The sequence below is a fragment of the Squalius cephalus genome (genome assembly GCF_949319135.1).
Source record: "Squalius cephalus genome assembly, chromosome: 13".
NCBI classification, from domain to species: domain Eukaryota; kingdom Metazoa; phylum Chordata; class Actinopteri; order Cypriniformes; family Leuciscidae; genus Squalius; species Squalius cephalus.
In genome coordinates this window covers 19626039-19643958 of record NC_137134.1, presented here as the reverse complement: position 1 = coordinate 19643958, position 17920 = coordinate 19626039, and the positions used below count along the sequence as shown (strand labels likewise).

Below are 17920 nucleotides of genomic sequence, written 5' to 3'. Positions count from 1 at the left end.
TGCTGAGGGGAGATGGTTAACTACATATGCTGCGCTATGAATAGAGCTTATCATCTGATTCATCATACTCTTCCTGCTTTGAGAACATCATATTATCATATACTCTTTAGTCTATCACATCCACCATAAATAACTTCCCTTGATGTTTCCTAAAATAGCAAGCCTGGATGTTTACTTATTTACATTCATCTGTAGTGATCCCAGTCAGCTTACCTCCACAAAAGAGGCCATGTGGGATTAAGATGGGCAACCTAAATTTTGGTGGTTGGAAATTTTGGGTCAAAAGTGTGTCCTGAGATGTCAGCTAACATACATACCCTGTGTCCATTTCTCTTCTCAGTACAAGCAAGTCGAGCAGTACATGTCTTTCCACAAACTTCCGGCCGACTTCCGGCAGAAGATCCACGACTACTATGAGCACAGATACCAGGGCAAGATGTTCGATGAGGAAAGCATTTTGGAAGAATTGAACGAGCCATTAAGAGAGGTACAAGTTACCAACAGGAAACGGTACACAATTGATAACTTGTGTTAAAACTGACAGTAAACTAACTTCCGCACCTCCAGGAAATAGTCAACTTCAACTGCCGGAAGCTGGTGGCGTCCATGCCGCTCTTCGCCAACGCAGATCCCAACTTTGTGACAGCAATGTTAACCAAGCTCCGCTTCGAGGTCTTCCAACCTGGAGATTACATCGTTCGAGAGGGAACTATCGGCAAGAAGATGTACTTCATTCAGCATGGCGTAGTCAGCATCCTGACCAAAGGGACTATCGGCATGAAGCTCTCGGATGGCTCCTACTTTGGGGGTAAGGACAACCTTCTTAATTCGGAAACAAGTATCAGTTTGAACATCATACTCAATATAGTACTTACAGAAAAATGCTTTTTCAAGGCTAAACTGTTGTCAGGTATCATTTCCAAATTGTTGTGTTGTGACATCCTGTGTAAAATATTACATTTTCAAAATAAAAGTCCCTATAGGAACTTAAAAAATACATACAACTACAATTTTAATTTCCAAAGGCAGTACAACTTAAGTTATAAAAAAATAAAATAAAAATAAAACTCTAGGAATATCAGTTTAACCACAGGTATCCTATTTGAATTGATCTTTTTACTATTATACTTCCATAATAATTAAAATATTTTAAGTCTTTTACATTACATAATCAAAAAACTCCTAAAATAAATAATAGAAATTAAGTAAATTAAATCACTCATAATTTCAGTTTATCCACAAGGAACTTATTTGAGTATAACTTTTTTCTATTATAATTGAATATTATAATTAATATACTGCACTTTTACATTCCCTAATCAAATAAAAACAATATAAAATAAATTAAGTCAATTAAATCACTCATTATATTAAAATAATCATATCAAATTCAATCACATTGCAATAAATTGTAAATTACTTAGAGCCAAATGTTTTTCCAAGGCTAAATTGACATACGTAAAAAACGTATATTAAAATGAAATTTCAAAATAAAAGTCTAGGGAGGAAATTATGCAAAAAAACAAAAACAAACAAAAACAAACAATTTTAAGGCATTGCTTTAATAGTCAAAAGAATAAAAGTAAGGAATCCCCTGTTCACATTTCTTTGGGATTTTTTGATGAAAATGAAAAACCGAACAGATCGGAGTTTTAAAAGTGAGTTAAAAATAAAACAAAATTGAACGCATGCTGAAAATGTTTGCAGCTGTACATCATTCCACCTTATGCTCCATCTGAGGCCCTAACAGCTCACTTGCACTGTGAATGCAGTGATAAATACCACTGACATTTAAACATGACTCCTTAGTTTCTCCCTCCAGCAAGCTTTGTCCCATTTAAGATGCTGCCTTCCTCGAGTGGCTTACGTTGGTGATCCAGAAAAAAGCAGTGTTTTTTTCCCCCAGAGTCTTTAGGGCAAGGTCTGGGAGGGGCAAGGAGCAGAGTTCACTGAGGCTGCGAATATACCAGGAGCCAGCGGCACTGAAGAATGGCTGCAGATAAAGAACTAATTTGGCTAATTAATAACACTGAATTAGTGGAGCAGAACAGCAATGGCAGAGCAATTTGTAACGTCAACTTCAGAGAATCCCTGGCCTAAAACAATTACACTTTACCTTTTACAATGCATGAATGAGGGGGGCTTATTCATGATGCCAGACTGATTTGTCATGGTACTCTATATCGATCACAGCGTCTCTGCTTGCATGCTTCACATGATAAAAATCCCACTCTGTAAACTTTTTTTTTTCCGAAGTTGCAAAATAAAACAGATTATAATTTAAATGCAAGATCTGTTTAGCTCTATGTTAAAACATAAAATAGATGTTAAGGTGTTAATGTTTTTTGAAAGAACTGTTTTTGTCCATACAATGAAAGTCAACGGGGTCCAAAAACTGAAAACGACATTTGGACCCCATTTACTATCATTGTACGGACCAACAACAACAACAAAATTATTTATATTAACACATTTTTTGGCAACAACACTACATTACCAATAGTAGTAGGTTAACATGTAAACCGGATTGGACATTTGATTCAGTTAACTGCATAAACCATTGTACGTATATTCTACATACTGTATACAATTTAAGCGACTACAAGGCTTTAAAAACAGCACTGGGAGTGACACATGGATACATTAAACGTGTAATGGCCATGCTTCTTAGCAGCTTACAGAAATGAGAATCATCATTAATCTTCTGTGCTGAGCTTTAAATATCTCAAATTATACTCTGAATCGAGCATGTAAGTATATGCAGACATTCAAAGTTATATGTGAATACCTCCAATGGCAAGAACTTTCAGTTAATCTCTTTTAATCTTCTATTGAAAAAACTTTACGTAGATTTGTGATATGTAATGACTCTGAAACACAGCTAAATTTGATCTCCACATTTGTGGTAAAGCCCATCATTCTCAGCTTTTATACCAGTGCCCTTGTTAGTGGGAAAATTAATCATCAAAGATATTTAATCATCAAATCTGGCTGTAAAAGAAGCACAGTTGTTGGCCAATCAGTAGACAGTTCGTGAGCCCTAGAATTTGAAAGAAAATCGCATGCAGTATTTAACAAGAGAGGCTGCATGTGCCAACTTTACAAAGGCTTCTGAATAAGGGACGTGGCCAAAAAAAACTTCAAAGACCAAATGAACTGCACTAGAAACAGCCAGAGCACTAGGGGTCCACAAAACTACATATTTTAATTATACACATTGTATTGAAATACAATAATCAGTTCAAAACATTTTTTTACAGTCATATGACTCCAAAAATCTTTTTTTTTTTTTCAGTAAAAATATTAATCCAATGAGAGAAATTAACAAATATGTTTTGTTAGATTATTAAACCGATGATACTTTAAAAAAAACAATTGCAAATAGAAGATGCATAAGAATAAAAGTAAATTAAAATATATTCTCTAAAAAACATTATTTTATGCAATTTAGCTTCAAATAAATGCATTTTTCTTTTACTGAAATTTTTTTTTTTTTTTGCAGTCATATGACTGAACATTTAAAAATATTAAATAAATAAATAATCAGAAATGCAACAAAACATAAATTTTGTTTTTCAAACCCTGCTGCCATGCAACTCTAGGACATTTCTCTTTATTAAACTTAATACTGTTGGAAAAGTTAAGTTGATAGTACTGAAATATCATCAAATCTATCTAAATATTCAATATAATCAATTTAACAACACATGGTTAAGTCTCTTTATCTCAAAGGCCCTTATTAAGATGCAGATGTTACCCTGAATTAAAGCTTTATTGATTTTTTTATGACAGGCAACTTCCACTTGAATCCCTCATTGGAGTTTTACAGGGATGAGGGGCACAGCGACTTCAATTAGAGTGAGCTGTGCCAACATTCACTTTGAATCGTGGCCACATTTTCAGCTGGGTAGATCCCAAATGCTGAGCATCTATGTGTGTGTGTTGATAGATCCCCTTCAGTCAGTGTCAGGATCTTACCTCTATAATGCTAAGTCTGACATTCCACTCAGAGAGAAGAGGTGTAGTAAGGAGACAAAGCAAACTGACAGGGGGGGGGTCAAGTTGGTGTTGCATGGTCTAGTGACAGAAACCACTCTAAAACCAGCAATCCGGACCAGTCTGACATGGCTGGGAAACCAGCTGAGACTTTAGTTTTTGTAATCAGATTATATACAAATTTGTATTTAGATTCATCTGCCAATATATCGGTCATCGGCTTTCAAATATAAATAATTATTGGTATCGGCCAAAATGTTCATATCGGTGCATCTCTACTAAAAACCTAATCTAAAACCAACTAAGACCAGCAAACCACTTTTAAAAATGGTTTAAGCAGAGGCTTTTCTTACATCAGGTACAACCAGCGCATAACCTGATTTCACCAGGTGCAACGTTCCTGCCTCATGGATCATCATCTTTGTTGATCCTGGAACAACATTCCAATCAACCAATCAGATTTGAGGGACAAGTTAACAGTTTGTGTCAAGTTTAGGCTTACAACCAGGGTTAGGTGCTTCTACATCAGTGTTATTCACCTATCATTTCCCTCTGATTTTAGGGATAACTTATGGGTAGGGGTAGGACTAGGAATGTTGTTCCAGTATCAACAAAATATGTTGACCCAGGAACGTGGCTAACTCGGCAAAATCAGGACGTGACAAATCCTAAAAGGCTGATCTAAAACCAGTTAAGAACGACTAAGATACAGGTGACTCTGGAACCACAACCATGATATGTCCTGTTGATTCACAGAGATCTGCCTGTTGACCCGTGGAAGACGAACCGCCAGCGTGCGGGCGGACACCTACTGCCGACTGTACTCGCTCTCCGTGGACAACTTCAATGAAGTACTGGAGGAGTACCCCATGATGAGGAGAGCGTTCGAGACCGTAGCCATCGACCGCCTTGATCGAATAGGTAAGAAAGTAAAATTGGTTGCATGGTAATACAACAGTACACACTCAGTACATTTTGTGAAGGTGTGTTTACCTGCGTTAGAGGCGTTACGGGTTCACAGCCCAGGATTTAATTTGTTTGAACATTCATTGATCACATCTGTGCTCAAATTCTAGTGAGCTTCAAAATTGGTTTGTCTTCATCACAATTGTTTAGCCATTCTTGGCTTGTGTCCTCAACACATAAACACGTAATTTGCCAAGATAGGCAGGCCACCTGCCCTCCTCACCCCTCTCAGCATCCTCTTTCCTTATCTCCCAAGGTCAGTGTGCTGCTGATGTCACTCCCTGTCACATGACCACATTAGTTGTTTACACATGGGCCATGCAACCACCCCACACGCTGCTGTTGCCATGGCAGCCAGATTCCATAAATGATCAGTTCAGCTCACGCAGGGGGAGTTTAGACCACAGACACTTTGCCGAAGAACATCCGCTACCACAATTTCACAATAAATGACCTACTGCAGTCGCTTACTGTCAGTGTTGGCTGTTAAAATTTACTATGGGAAAAGAGAGATTCAGTTATGATGTCAATTTGTAGGCCTAACCGGAAGGCTAATTCGCCATGGGTTCCCTCTGTAATTTCCTAAGGGTTTTTAAATGGTGGCTTTCGATTTATGAGTGAAATAAGGTCTGTGGTTGCCATTACTTGGAGTATTTTCACGTTTTTTTTTTTTCTTAATGCATAAATTGCAAACCATTCATACCGCACATGTACTTTAAAACCATTATGCAACATTTTTAAAGCACACAATAGCAATGTTAATCATTTTTACTTTTAAATCGATTTCTGCAAATTTCCCACAACATGGAAATTCTCCTTTGAGTTTTAGACTACAAACTGAACAGCTCTATTCAAAGAGACATCTAAAACAAGGTGAACATGATGAATGCCATTAATATGTGCTGCACATCGTGTGATATGAACCATGTAGCTGTGGATTTGGGAGACAGCTTGGTGAAACTGAATGCTCAAACCACGAGTGATAGATATAAGTGTTATTTGTATGTGCTTCTGGAGATGGAGGTGAGAGAAATTGAAGGCGATGTTGGGGCCCAGCCAGCAGGAGCTGTGCGAAGGATGTCATTTTAGCTGCAAATTGTCTTGCTAGCAGCAGGGTGCAGGTGATAGGCACGCGCCATGCCGCGAGTTAGTGTTAGCGGTGCCGTGACTCAGCACAATGACACCAGTGCCAGACATCATAGCTTCCCTCTCACTGGAAATCTCAGCAGGGCTCTGGGGCTTGCTGTACACAGGGAACTAGATGAACCATCAGTCTGAAAAAGCAGTTATCAGAAATAAAACCCCCAACAGGAATCCACTGAGTAAAGTGGAAACATCCATCTAAACAAGTTCTGTCAACAGTCAGACCAAAAGACAATATTAGAGGTGTGCAAAATTGCATGTTTTCAAAACAAGCTATAATTTGGCTAGATTGGAGTTCACCTCAACCCGAAGGGACACGTTTCTTAAAGGCCATGTACATAAAATATGCTCTTGCGGAGGGACACTTTTCCTCCCTTTTCCCCATTGTGCAAGTCTACCAAATGTGATTTCAATGACTCTTCAGCACCATATAATCACTACATCTGGAAAATAAGAAAGATTAAGTGTAGTATGTCAGATTAAGCCTGTTACTTTGTGTCTGACGATTACTAAAGGCACAAAGTGCAATGGGTTCACTGTAATATGAATGAAGCATTTAGGTAGTTGATACATCATTAGACATCCATAACTGCAGTAATGTTTGCTAGTTACAGATATAGCTGTTAAAGGTATGATCTAAGATGTGTAGACAAAGCTATAACTGACCATAATCTGTACCTTTCAGGCAAGAAGAACTCCATCCTGATGCACAAAGTACAGCACGACCTTAACACTGGCGTCTTCAACAACCGTGAGAACGAGATGATCCAGGAGATTGTGAAGTACGATCGGGAAATGGTTAAGCTAGTTAAACAAGGAGACATGCAGAGGCCCAGGGCCATGTCCATGTCCATGGCTCCTTCAACTCATGGGAGCATGTTTGCACCTTCTAGTCAGCCCTCTACAAGTTCTGCCATTGCTACCCTCCAGCAAGCTGTTGCCATGAGCTTCTGTCCCCAGATGGGCAACACTCTTGTGGGTTCTGGGGCTGTCCAGTCACCCCGCATGGTGCGGCGCTTCCAGGTGGTCCAGAGCCAGACACCCCCAGGCTCCCAGTACTCCACCTTAGCCCTTGCTTCTGCCCTTGCAGGCACACCTGTCCATAGCCCTCTGGCAACTACCGGTCGAACATTCCAGTATGGTTCCAGCCCCCCGGGTGCACCCTCAGGCTCCCAGTTATCCCTTGTACAGCAACACGTCCCCAGTCCCACACATCGACCACTGGTCCCCAGGTGTGCTTTAAGCCAGGATGACCGTGCCCTATCCGCCTCCCAGCCATCCTTACCCCATGATATGGTACAGCCAGTTGCCCCAAGCCCTCCCCAGTCAACCAGAGTCTCTTCCACTTCGATCGGTCCCCCTCAGAACCTCCCCGGCCCTGCTGGTATTAGAGGAAGTATTCCGCCAAGAATGGCACTACCCCACCAAATGTCTGTAGGTGCATTTCCTCCTGCCTCCCTCCCCCAGATGAGACCCAGTTTGGATTCAGGACTGCCCAAGAAGGATTCAATAATCAGTCTACCAGAAACTGAACAACATCACATCAGATCTAGATTATCATCAAATTTGTGACCACGATAGTGTTGGCAGGCTCTGCCTAGGTCAGGAATGTGTGGACTCTCCTTAACCAAGAACGTTTCCCGACCCCTTGTCACACCTTTGGATTTTACTCACAGAATGTATGTGGTGCGACTGGTTACAAGGGCAATCAAACCCTCGAGACTTGATAGCATAAAATGAACATGTCTGTATCATTCTTACCACGACTGGGACATTTCCATTGTACCTATGATATAAACATCAATGTAGCTTCCACCCTCACAATTTGCCTCTTTGAAATGGTTTTATTTATTGTAGCTGCTCACAAAGATGTACCCACTCCCTTTTATATATTGTAGTACAAATAATGCAAACTGATACGTGTCTGAATACCGGGACTTAGCAGTTTGCTTCTGATCACAATGTAGGTAGGAGCTAACTCCCTCTTCTCAACATGAACCGGCTAGACATTAGATATTTAACCTATAATACGCAATATTAGAGTTGTTATAGAAAAATAAAGGTGTATTTGAAGGCTCAAGAGTCCCAAACCGGTTTCAAAATGAGAACTTCTGTCCTTGTCTTTGTCTTATTCCTTCAGAGCAAAGGAGGCCAAAGGAAAATGTTAACATAAGATGACATGTAAAGATGTGTCAAATGAAATGAAAGGATAAAAAGAAATATAATTTCATTGCCTTGATTTTCAACGTTGTGTGTGTGACCATATGTGCGTTTGTTTCTTAGCTATCCCACAACAGAGGACATTTCATCATCTTAATTTAGCGTTGGGACAATTAAACGAATCAACAGTTTCCCAATGAGGGTTCATGGGAGTGAATACCACATACATTTTGAGCTAATTATGCTGCTAACGTACAAAGTTTAATGACTGGGAGACTAATTTGCCCTTATCTGGTGCATTCAAATGCATTTAAGTCTTAATTACAAAGGACTTAAGTAGCTTTCTTCAGAAAGGTCAGCTTTTCATTATCAATGAACTATTTATTTAAAAAATTGTGGCTCTGTCCTGTTTGTAAAAATCGTTCTCCCTCACAAATAAAGCAGAGAGTGCAGTTTTGAGGGGGATTGCACATCTTAGAGGGCAAGTGAGGTTATGCGAGTAAGTACATTAGGGGTGATTACCCCCTCCTCTGCAATGTGACTAGATCCATCAGGCGACCATGAGTCTCTCCACTATCTGTTGTTTTGGAGCACTAAACTCACTCGCCATGGCTACCTAATGAGGTCTGATGTCCTCTCGGTCTTTAAATCCTTGAAAACCTATTTATATTCTGCTGTTACTTACTATTTCACAGCTTGAAAGAGACTATAAGCTCTGTTGTAGCGGCTCCTATTTGTTCTTGGCATCCTGGAGACAAAGCCAAGCGTAAATTGCTCATTTATGATTTCTAAAAAATAACAAAATGGGCAGATGTTTGAAAATAGCATCAGACTGTTCATATGCAGGGTTTTGAAAAAAAAGCTAATTTTTTATGACTTTGAATAAAATCATAATGTCTTTTAAATGATTCCCTGCAGACTCCGCTGTGCACGAGCCAGTGTCATCCCATAAGCGGATAAAAAAAAAAAAATTCATATAGCTGCTTTTAATGATGCTCATATCCTCAGTTTATGTAGCACCAAACACAGATGTTGATTTTATTCAATATATGCCAAGTGTTATATTTTTGCCAAATTCTAAGGAATATTTGAAGCAATAAAGTTTACAGTTTGTCCATGAGAAAGGAATATTTGTCTCAGTTGTAGCTATCATTAACAAAATATTCTCCACTAAATATTACTACGTTTTACTATGCATTATGGTAGAGGAAAAAGTGTTTTATAATGAAACTTTTTTTTCTGTTATTGTTCAAAAGGAGAGCACACGGCATCATTATTGATTAAAAAGCCGTGTTTTTTGTTTAGCAGCGGCTCTGCTGTTTTGTTCAAATAAACTTTCAGAACGTATTGCGATGAAGCTACTAAACAAACATGCTTAATTAATTAGGATGTTACAAGACCCTGGGGTTGTTTTGCAGCTTTGCATGAAATAAAGTTGTATAATGATGGGCTGATGGTCAAATATACTTACCGTTTAATGTACAACTTAACTGAGTTCATTACATTAGTTCATTTTAGTCCAGCAGATCTGAAATTCAATTGGTCGCCATTTTATGAGTTCATTACATTAGTTCATTTTAGTCCAGCAGATCTGAAATTCAATTGGTCGCCATTTTATTGGTGTCCTGAATGGAAGTAAACCTGTGGCAGCACTGTAAAAGAAGTTGCTGCCTTAAATTGTTTTTTTTAAGTACAATCAACTTGGATGTTTAAGTCATTTCAACTTAAATTACATTAAACTGACTTTTCTGGCATGCAGTCATCTCTCAGTTCCATTAGTAATGTTTGGTACATAAGGAGCAGCAGAAGTAACCACATCAACTGGGAAATAATAATGAATTCATCTAAGGCCAGCTGGCTTTTTTCTCTATTCTAGTCATAACTGTTGAGATGGCCACTTCAATCATTGGTCTGAAAGATATCTGCTCGTCTCATGTCCATCCATGAGCGTCTCACAATGGAAAGTTATCCATTTCAGCCTCATTACTGGTACCTAATAAAGCACAAAGCTTTGATTTTATTGTGGGGTGTTGTTGGGCATGACAGCAAGCAGAAATAGACGTTTAGTTCATGTTCAGTTCGCGATTCTTCCGATCAGAGTGTAAATATCTGTTTCATAAAAAATGTATTATGCATTCATTCATCAATTTATCTGCAGTAGTCCATAATGACGGTGTAGCAAAATAATTTACATGATTGTAAAAGTGCTGCATCTATAAGAAAACGCTGTTGCTCATTGCTTTAAGTGACTTTTCAGTCAGCCGCTAAAGAGTTTGAGCTATGTTATGAATGATTAAGTGGAGGGTTTCATCCAATCACTTGATTTGAGAGCAAATTTCGCAGTGAAATTTGGATGACGACGAGAACCTTTGGCTGAACCATCTTGCAAATGTACTGTATCTCTAATTAAACGTCACGAACAGCTGATTATTCAGATTCTGATTTACATTGCAAACTCAACTCTGCTAAGTATACCAAACATTTCTTACATTATTTCGAGTAAACCAAGTGAACCAGTTCAGTGATTTCAAACAGATTTTGTGAATCATTTAGTTCATTAAAATAATCAGTTCTTGTGATCAGAGTCACTTTGTTGTGAATCACATACACAGATTGTTGTGTTTTTGAAAGATGCGTTAATTCGGGAAAGTACGCAAAACACTTCGAGGGCAAAGAGAATCAATCATTGAATCAGCAAATCAGATAATTCAGTAATGCTCTGACAGAGTCAGTAATTCATTCAGCTAAGGTTTTTTATAAATGATTCATATATAGTTTGTGAATCTTATGAGAGATTTATTAAATCGAAATGATTTATAAGAGTCAGTTGTTCATGAATTGCATTACACCGGTGGTTGTGCTGTATAACGACGCGTTTAACTGATCACATTGCAAACTCAGCTCAGGTAAAATTGAATTTGTTTCGCCTGTAGCTTCAGGAAACACTGGCGTTAAGTGTCTTAAAACCAATATGTGGCGGCAAAAGCCCATAAGGTATTGCAAGGCTAACTTCCTACGCAGAGGTTGTTCGAGATGTCAGGAAACGAGCAGGTCTTTTGACATCAATTCTTGTGTAATCCAGCGTAGCCTTGCATTGGATTGGTTTTGTTTCGCTTTGCCCTTTGTAACAAAACGCTGCCAAAATCCAGAAAACAGAACAGAGCTGCTGAAGCAAGCTATTGAAATTTCAATAACAATTAACCTTTCGCAGACCCAGAGTGCAAAAATATTGACTTTATTTCTCGCTGAATGCCATGTGTAAATTATCAGACAAGCGTCCAACGGATCAAAACGTCTCTGTTCGTAAAACACATTCATTTAAGTGCTGTCAAGTCTTTAAAAAAAGGGCACCACAAGGTCAAACGCCATCCAAAGCTGTCCTAAAGGTGCTCTGATCCATTATCATAAGCATCCTCTTGGTTTTTTTTCACTGGCTTTGAATGTGAGAGCCGCCAGCTGCGGGGAGACGCTGGGAGTAAATCATGTCCAAGTGGAAATGTCAGAGAGGGCCTTTCAGACGGGGTTGCCTTGAAATCGATGAGAGGCAGAATCATGTGGTTAATCAGCCCCGTGTTAGCACTCAGAAGTGAAGGAGCGGATCAGAGCCCCGCCGAGAGAGCGTTCTCACTCCATACCAAGACGAGATCACGTATACGCTTCCACGCTCTCGTGCTCGCACACAAGGGTGACTCCTGCGGTTTACCTCCGTCAGAACTCTGCTTCAGTGCTTAAGTGATGTCTTTATGATAATATGACAAGACAGACACACACACTCACTCACTCACTCATCTACCAGATCAAGCAATCCGTCCGCATCACGCACTCGTTCGACAGTCTGTTTTGATGAGGTCTGTGGAGGGCTCTCAGCCTCCTGATGAAAGCGGTCCGTCAGCTCGCGATACGCTCCTCAGCTGAAGAAATACACTGATTCTTTCACCTTTTCCAGGTCGAAATCACCTACAAGAGAGAAATGACATGATTACGGGGATTTAGCATGAAATATGTAACAACAAAGACAGAAGAGTTGAGTTTAGCACTCATTATGAAGGCATTGAAACTGGCATGGAAAGTTTTTATTTTTAGTTTGTAATCATAACTTTAGCTTTTTGGTGTCTTAATTAGTGTGCGCTTTTTATAGATTTGATATGACATAATCTAAAGAAATAAAAATTGTGCCCGAACACAATGTCAGCATAAATGAAAACTCAATAAATAGGAATATTATAATCTACACTTACAATTGTAATTCACAAACACACTTCAAAAAGTAAATATTTCTATTATAAGGATACTATGGTCTCCTATTGTGAAACATCAATTTAAAATAACTGTTTTCTATTTTCATATCTTTTAAAATTGGATTTTTTTCATGTGATGGCAATTTTCAGCATCACATGACCCTTCAGAAATCATTCTAATATGATGATTCAGTGCTCAAGAAATATTTCTTATTATGATCAATGTTGAAAACTGACAAAGACACTTATTTTCATATGTATTTTCATCCAAGTGGTAGAAACTGAAATAATAAATACTGAAAAACTGAGGCATATTAAACAATACCATGCCACTCTATTTAATCAATCCATCATCTCAAATCAATGTAATTTGTACTTGAAAACATGACATGACAGGACATATAAACATAAACAAAACCCTTAAGCAGGTCAGCATGTATCAGGACTTTAGAAATAATATTAAACTGTTTTATTACAGAAATAAAAAGTGTGTGTTATACAGTGGTATACAGTTATATGGTGAATGAATCATAGTATTTCTTGTTTTTACTGACATTTTAAGGACGTTGTAAAAGCTCCCCTCAATATCGCCTCTGCTGAATTAGGGTTTTTTTGCGATAAATGCGCTCATGTTGTCCATTGTGTTTCCTTCTGGCCCATTGTTACATAAACAGATTAACCAGTTGACAGAATTAATTGTCATCAGTTTAATGAAATCTATCTCGGTGATGAGCATAAAATCGCATGGTTCTGCGGGACGGTGCGTCGTTACGCAACAGCACAAAAGCTGCCCTAAACCTGACAAGCTGTCAATCAGATGATGTCGAGCAGCTGGCCTGTGTGTCAGAAAGTGACGGGGTTTAACTCACCTGTATGAGGAACGCTGGACAAAAGCTGTAACATCTTATAGTATTCTTGAATCTTCTTTGGCTTGGATACAACCCTGTGAGAGTAGGAAATGGACTCAATTGAACCAAACCTTATTCATTCATTTATATCAGCAACATATATACGTTTTTAGATGATATTGGTGTTTTTTATTTATTTTATTTTTATTGAATCAGGTAAAAATTAGGGCTGTCAAACGATTAATCGCGATTAATCGCATCCAAAATAAAAGTTTGTTTTTACATAATATATGTGTGTGTATGGTGTATAATTATTTTCTATATATAAATACACACACATGCATGTATATATTTAAGAAATATTTGCATGTATATACTGTGTATATATATTTATATTATATATAATTTATATTATATATAAATATTTTATATATAAATAACACATTTTTCTTAAATATATATGCATGTGTGTGTATTTATATATAGAAAATAATTATACTCCATACACACATATATATTATGTAAACACAAACTTTTATTTTGGATGCGATTAATCGCGATTAATCGTTTGACAGCCCTAGTAAAAATAATTATTGGTACCAGAATTTAAATATCATGGTATCCTAACTAGCCAAGTTGAATATTTATTGGCAAATTTAATTGTTAACTGTGGGACTTATGAGAACTGCTGCGTTTATTGTCAAATACATTGTAATTTAATTGCTTCTCAGCCTATTCTAAATTCAGCCTATTTATTTTAGTTTTTACTAGAGCCATCAAGCGATTATTTTTTTTAAATCTAATTAATTACACAATGTGGCGATTAATTAATCTAATTAATTGCAAATTAATCGTACGTGGCTGATAAAATACCCACAAAATATAATTTAAAGTCATTATTGTGTTAAATGAGAAAAGTATATCAAATCATCAAATAGACATTACAAAAATTACCTTTAGAAAGATATATATACTGTGTGTGTGTATGTATATATATATAGTCTTTCATTCATTCGATTCGATACAGAAATAAAGTAAATGGCTCTTTTTATGAATAGCCTATTGGTTCACTCGATTGATTCACTCAAAACGCGGATTCATTTAGAAACGAAACACCGCTTTGTGTTGCTAGTGATGCACAACAGTTCTGCTCTGGCTTTACGGGTCATATTTTTATTGGCAAAATTGAGCAAAAACGGACAATATTGTCTAAAATATAACACAATATTAACTTCTTATTTATTGAACTGTTGTATAAAATCAATATAACATTTGCATTCATTCTATTCGGGACAAAAACTTCACTCGTGTGATATTGCGCTCGTTACTCGTGTGATATTGCTTAACTATATAATATGATATGAGACAAAAACTCATACAGGGGCATTTTTGCCCTGATATCTTGAATTTTAGGGCCATTCTATAGGCTACATAATGCAGTGAGTTGTTGCCCTGCTTCATGTTCATCACCAATAAACTGTATGAAATGTATGATGGCCTACAGTACGTAGGTCTGGGGCGGGTTGGGTGCGTTAAATGCGTTAATAATTTGAACGCGTTATTTTCCCCCATAACTAATTAATTAAATGAATCCGTTGAAATCGACATTCCAAGTTTTTACGTTTTCATTTTCTTTTAAAAGAAAGCAGAACAGATTTATAAAATCAGCCATTTATCGGTTATCTGCCTTAACATGATCGTTTATCTGTCGATATTTGATATTTAATTCTAAATACAAACTATTTATACACAATTTTTTTGTGTGTATCAATTTTCTTCAACTAGCATAGATTTATAATATCAGACATTTATCGGTTATCGGCCCTAATGTGAAAATTATCGTGTTTCTGCAGATATTTAATTCTGAATACAAACTATACACAGTTTTTAGTGCTCATAAATTTTCTATAAGTAGTATAGATTTAAAATATCGGCCATTTATCGGTTATTGACGAGAAACAGGAAGATACTGTATTTTTTTTGTACCAGTATCACCTGATATAGGATATTTATCGGCCGATATTGGATATTTAATGGTTTCTGCTTACTCCAAATTCAATTGTAACATGCAGGCCATTTAATTTAGTTTTTAGTGTTTATTTTTTTTCTCTTTTTTAAAGAGAGTAGCATAGATTTATAATATCAGCCATTTATTGGTTATTGGCCTTAAATGTGAAAATTATTATTTATCGGCCGAAATTTGATTCTAAATACTATTTATTTTTAGTTTTTTGAGTGTATCAACTTTCTTTAAGTAGTATAGATTTATAATATTGACAGTTAATCTGTTATTGGCCATAAAATACTGTCATTTTTGGTTTTGGCCAGAATTTCAATATCAGTGCATCCCAAGCAGTATGCGGTTTAGTAGCGAACCACTATTAGTAGTAGTTAAAAACCATGTAGTAGTTAAAAACCAGCTATGTGCAATGGGACTTACGGAGGCCTGCTGCAATATTTCTGCAGAAGAAACCTGGACAGCTCTTCTAGAATGGGCTGACTATGCAGAGCCACAAACTGCTCTCGACACACCTGAGGAGCGACACAGAGCACTCAGTCAGTCATTATGCACACTAATGTGCCAGCTTCAATGCTATCTCCCCCTCGCTTTCCTCTTCCAATGCTCGTCTCAGAAGTTTCGCCTCACTCCAATTTGAACTTTCCCATTTTAAGAGGAATCTGTGGTCACAAAGCGTGTCAGGGAGAGACTTGCAGACAATAGACAAAAGGAGAGAAGGAAAAGATAAAAAAAGAGTCTCAATTCAGACAGTTAAATATGGTTTAAAGGAACAGAGTGAGCTATTAAGCTTCAGAAGTTCACTGTAAAGTGTCACATAGAGGTGAAACTTAACAAATGAAGGTGATTGTAAAGTAAGTACAGCCAAGAGGGTGAGTAAATGATGACGTAACTTTCATTTTGGGGTGAATTATTTCTTTTAAAATAATTTTGGTCTAAAATAGATCTGTGAAAGGAATCTGAGGTCAAACAAATCAAGTTAATGGCAACTTTCCAAAAAATGGACCAGTTGAGAGGATGAGAGGTACGACCATTCAGTATGGAAATAACCCATGCTGACAGGGTTGGTTATTGAACATATGGTGAACTCAGCATGCAAACATCTGGCCATTAAGCTGACATGGTGGGGCCGCTCAGTCATTCCTATCAAAAGAATTTGCATTGGAAAAACATTCTGCAGTGAAAGCTCAGTTCCTTACACACCTTGTTCATGGTGTCCACCGTCAGAGCATGGGTCCAATAACAGTCATGGACGGACACAAACGTAAGACCAGCCCTGCATGTGTGAAGAAAACAGACAGACAGACATTTAACACAACAACAATGAATAATTAAAATAATAATAATCAATATTGTTTGCTAATATTATTTATAATGTTTATTAAATATATGCATTAAAATAATGTATTATCATTACTTTTTAATACAATCTTAATTTTATAAATTCATTTTGTTTGAATATTGTTGTTAATATTATTTATTAATATATTTAATAATAACAATACATATTATAATATGTATAGTGTCATTCATATTAATGAAAATTGTTGTTAATATTATACATTTTATTTTATTAAATAGTTATGAATAATTATGAATGGACATTGTTCTGTTAATATTTTTTATTTATTTATTATTATTATAATTAGCTGTAGTAGTAGTACAAGTACATGCGTATATTTTTATTCTTGTCTAATGATCATGTTATTATGTTCATTATTAGCTTTTATGGTGTCAAAAAGAAATAAAAACAACTAAAATCCATTCTGCATATTAAACAAAGACATTGTATGATCTGTATCATATCTGACATAAAAAGGTAATCTCGGTCACTCTTTATTCTTAATCCAGGTAAATGTAAACGCTTATCTGTTTTATTTGCATGTTTAAGAGATATAACATTGCCTGAAGAAGCAAAACCAAACAATACAGGCTCCTAATTTTTTAAGCAATAAAATTCTCCAGTAAACAAAATACACAGCACGTGAAAGATTCTGGGACTGTACAAAGATCATTAATATTAAATGAGGTAATCACTGTGTGTTAATTATATGATTGGTTGTCTGTTGCTAGGCAGCTTGTTGTAACATTCTGGAGCAAAAATTAAAAGCAGTGCTTTTAAAGCAGTCTTAACCCAGGGTCTAAAAACACGATAAACAAGGATTTAAAGACCTTTTGAGTGTGGGATGTAAAACAACAGACGGCTCATCACCTGTAACAATGCAGTGATGTCAGCATCATGTGCGTGGAGTCCAGAGAGTGGATGAAATTAGGCGGGAAGGCGTTTTTCTGCTTCATGCTGTCCGGTTTCCTAAATAAAGCACAAAAAAAGCTATGAAGGGAACATTCAGATTTTCTCTCAACACATGGGTAATTAAGGACAGCGTCACCAACTTCACGCTGGGCAACACACACCTGTGGCACCAGGAGCCATACATCATTGAATAGGTAGGTCAGTCTTGAGTATCATCCAAGACAGAGACACACAATGAACAGAGCACCCGCTAGACCGGTAAAGAGTAATCTGTGTGCTTATTAGGTCTGAAGATATT

The 17920-nt window shown here is 37.0% G+C and overlaps 2 protein-coding genes across 3 annotated transcripts in view; one reads left to right on the top strand and one right to left on the bottom strand.

The window, feature by feature from the left end:
- The window catches only part of hcn2b (hyperpolarization activated cyclic nucleotide-gated potassium channel 2b), a 32062-nt gene extending 20656 nt beyond the window's left edge, over window positions 1–11406 (top strand). For both annotated transcript variants that reach the window (XM_079890085.1, XM_079890084.1), the window contains 4 exons: window positions 341–487; window positions 568–808; window positions 4753–4917; window positions 6791–11406. In XM_079890085.1, the coding sequence (XP_079746211.1) occupies window positions 341–487; window positions 568–808; window positions 4753–4917; window positions 6791–7677 (1440 nt within the window). In that variant the 3' untranslated portion in view covers window positions 7678–11406. The remainder of the gene's footprint in view (window positions 1–340; window positions 488–567; window positions 809–4752; window positions 4918–6790) is intronic.
- A 73-nt stretch (window positions 11407–11479) lies between these two features.
- Window positions 11480–17920, bottom strand: part of polrmt (polymerase (RNA) mitochondrial (DNA directed)) — a 44211-nt gene continuing 37770 nt past the window's right edge. The window contains exons 17-21 of the mRNA XM_079890078.1: window positions 17581–17679; window positions 16572–16644; window positions 15792–15883; window positions 13373–13446; window positions 11480–12222 (exon numbers count right to left, since the gene is read on the bottom strand). Coding sequence (XP_079746204.1) covers window positions 12173–12222; window positions 13373–13446; window positions 15792–15883; window positions 16572–16644; window positions 17581–17679 — 388 coding nt within the window. The 3' untranslated portion in view covers window positions 11480–12172. The remainder of the gene's footprint in view (window positions 12223–13372; window positions 13447–15791; window positions 15884–16571; window positions 16645–17580; window positions 17680–17920) is intronic.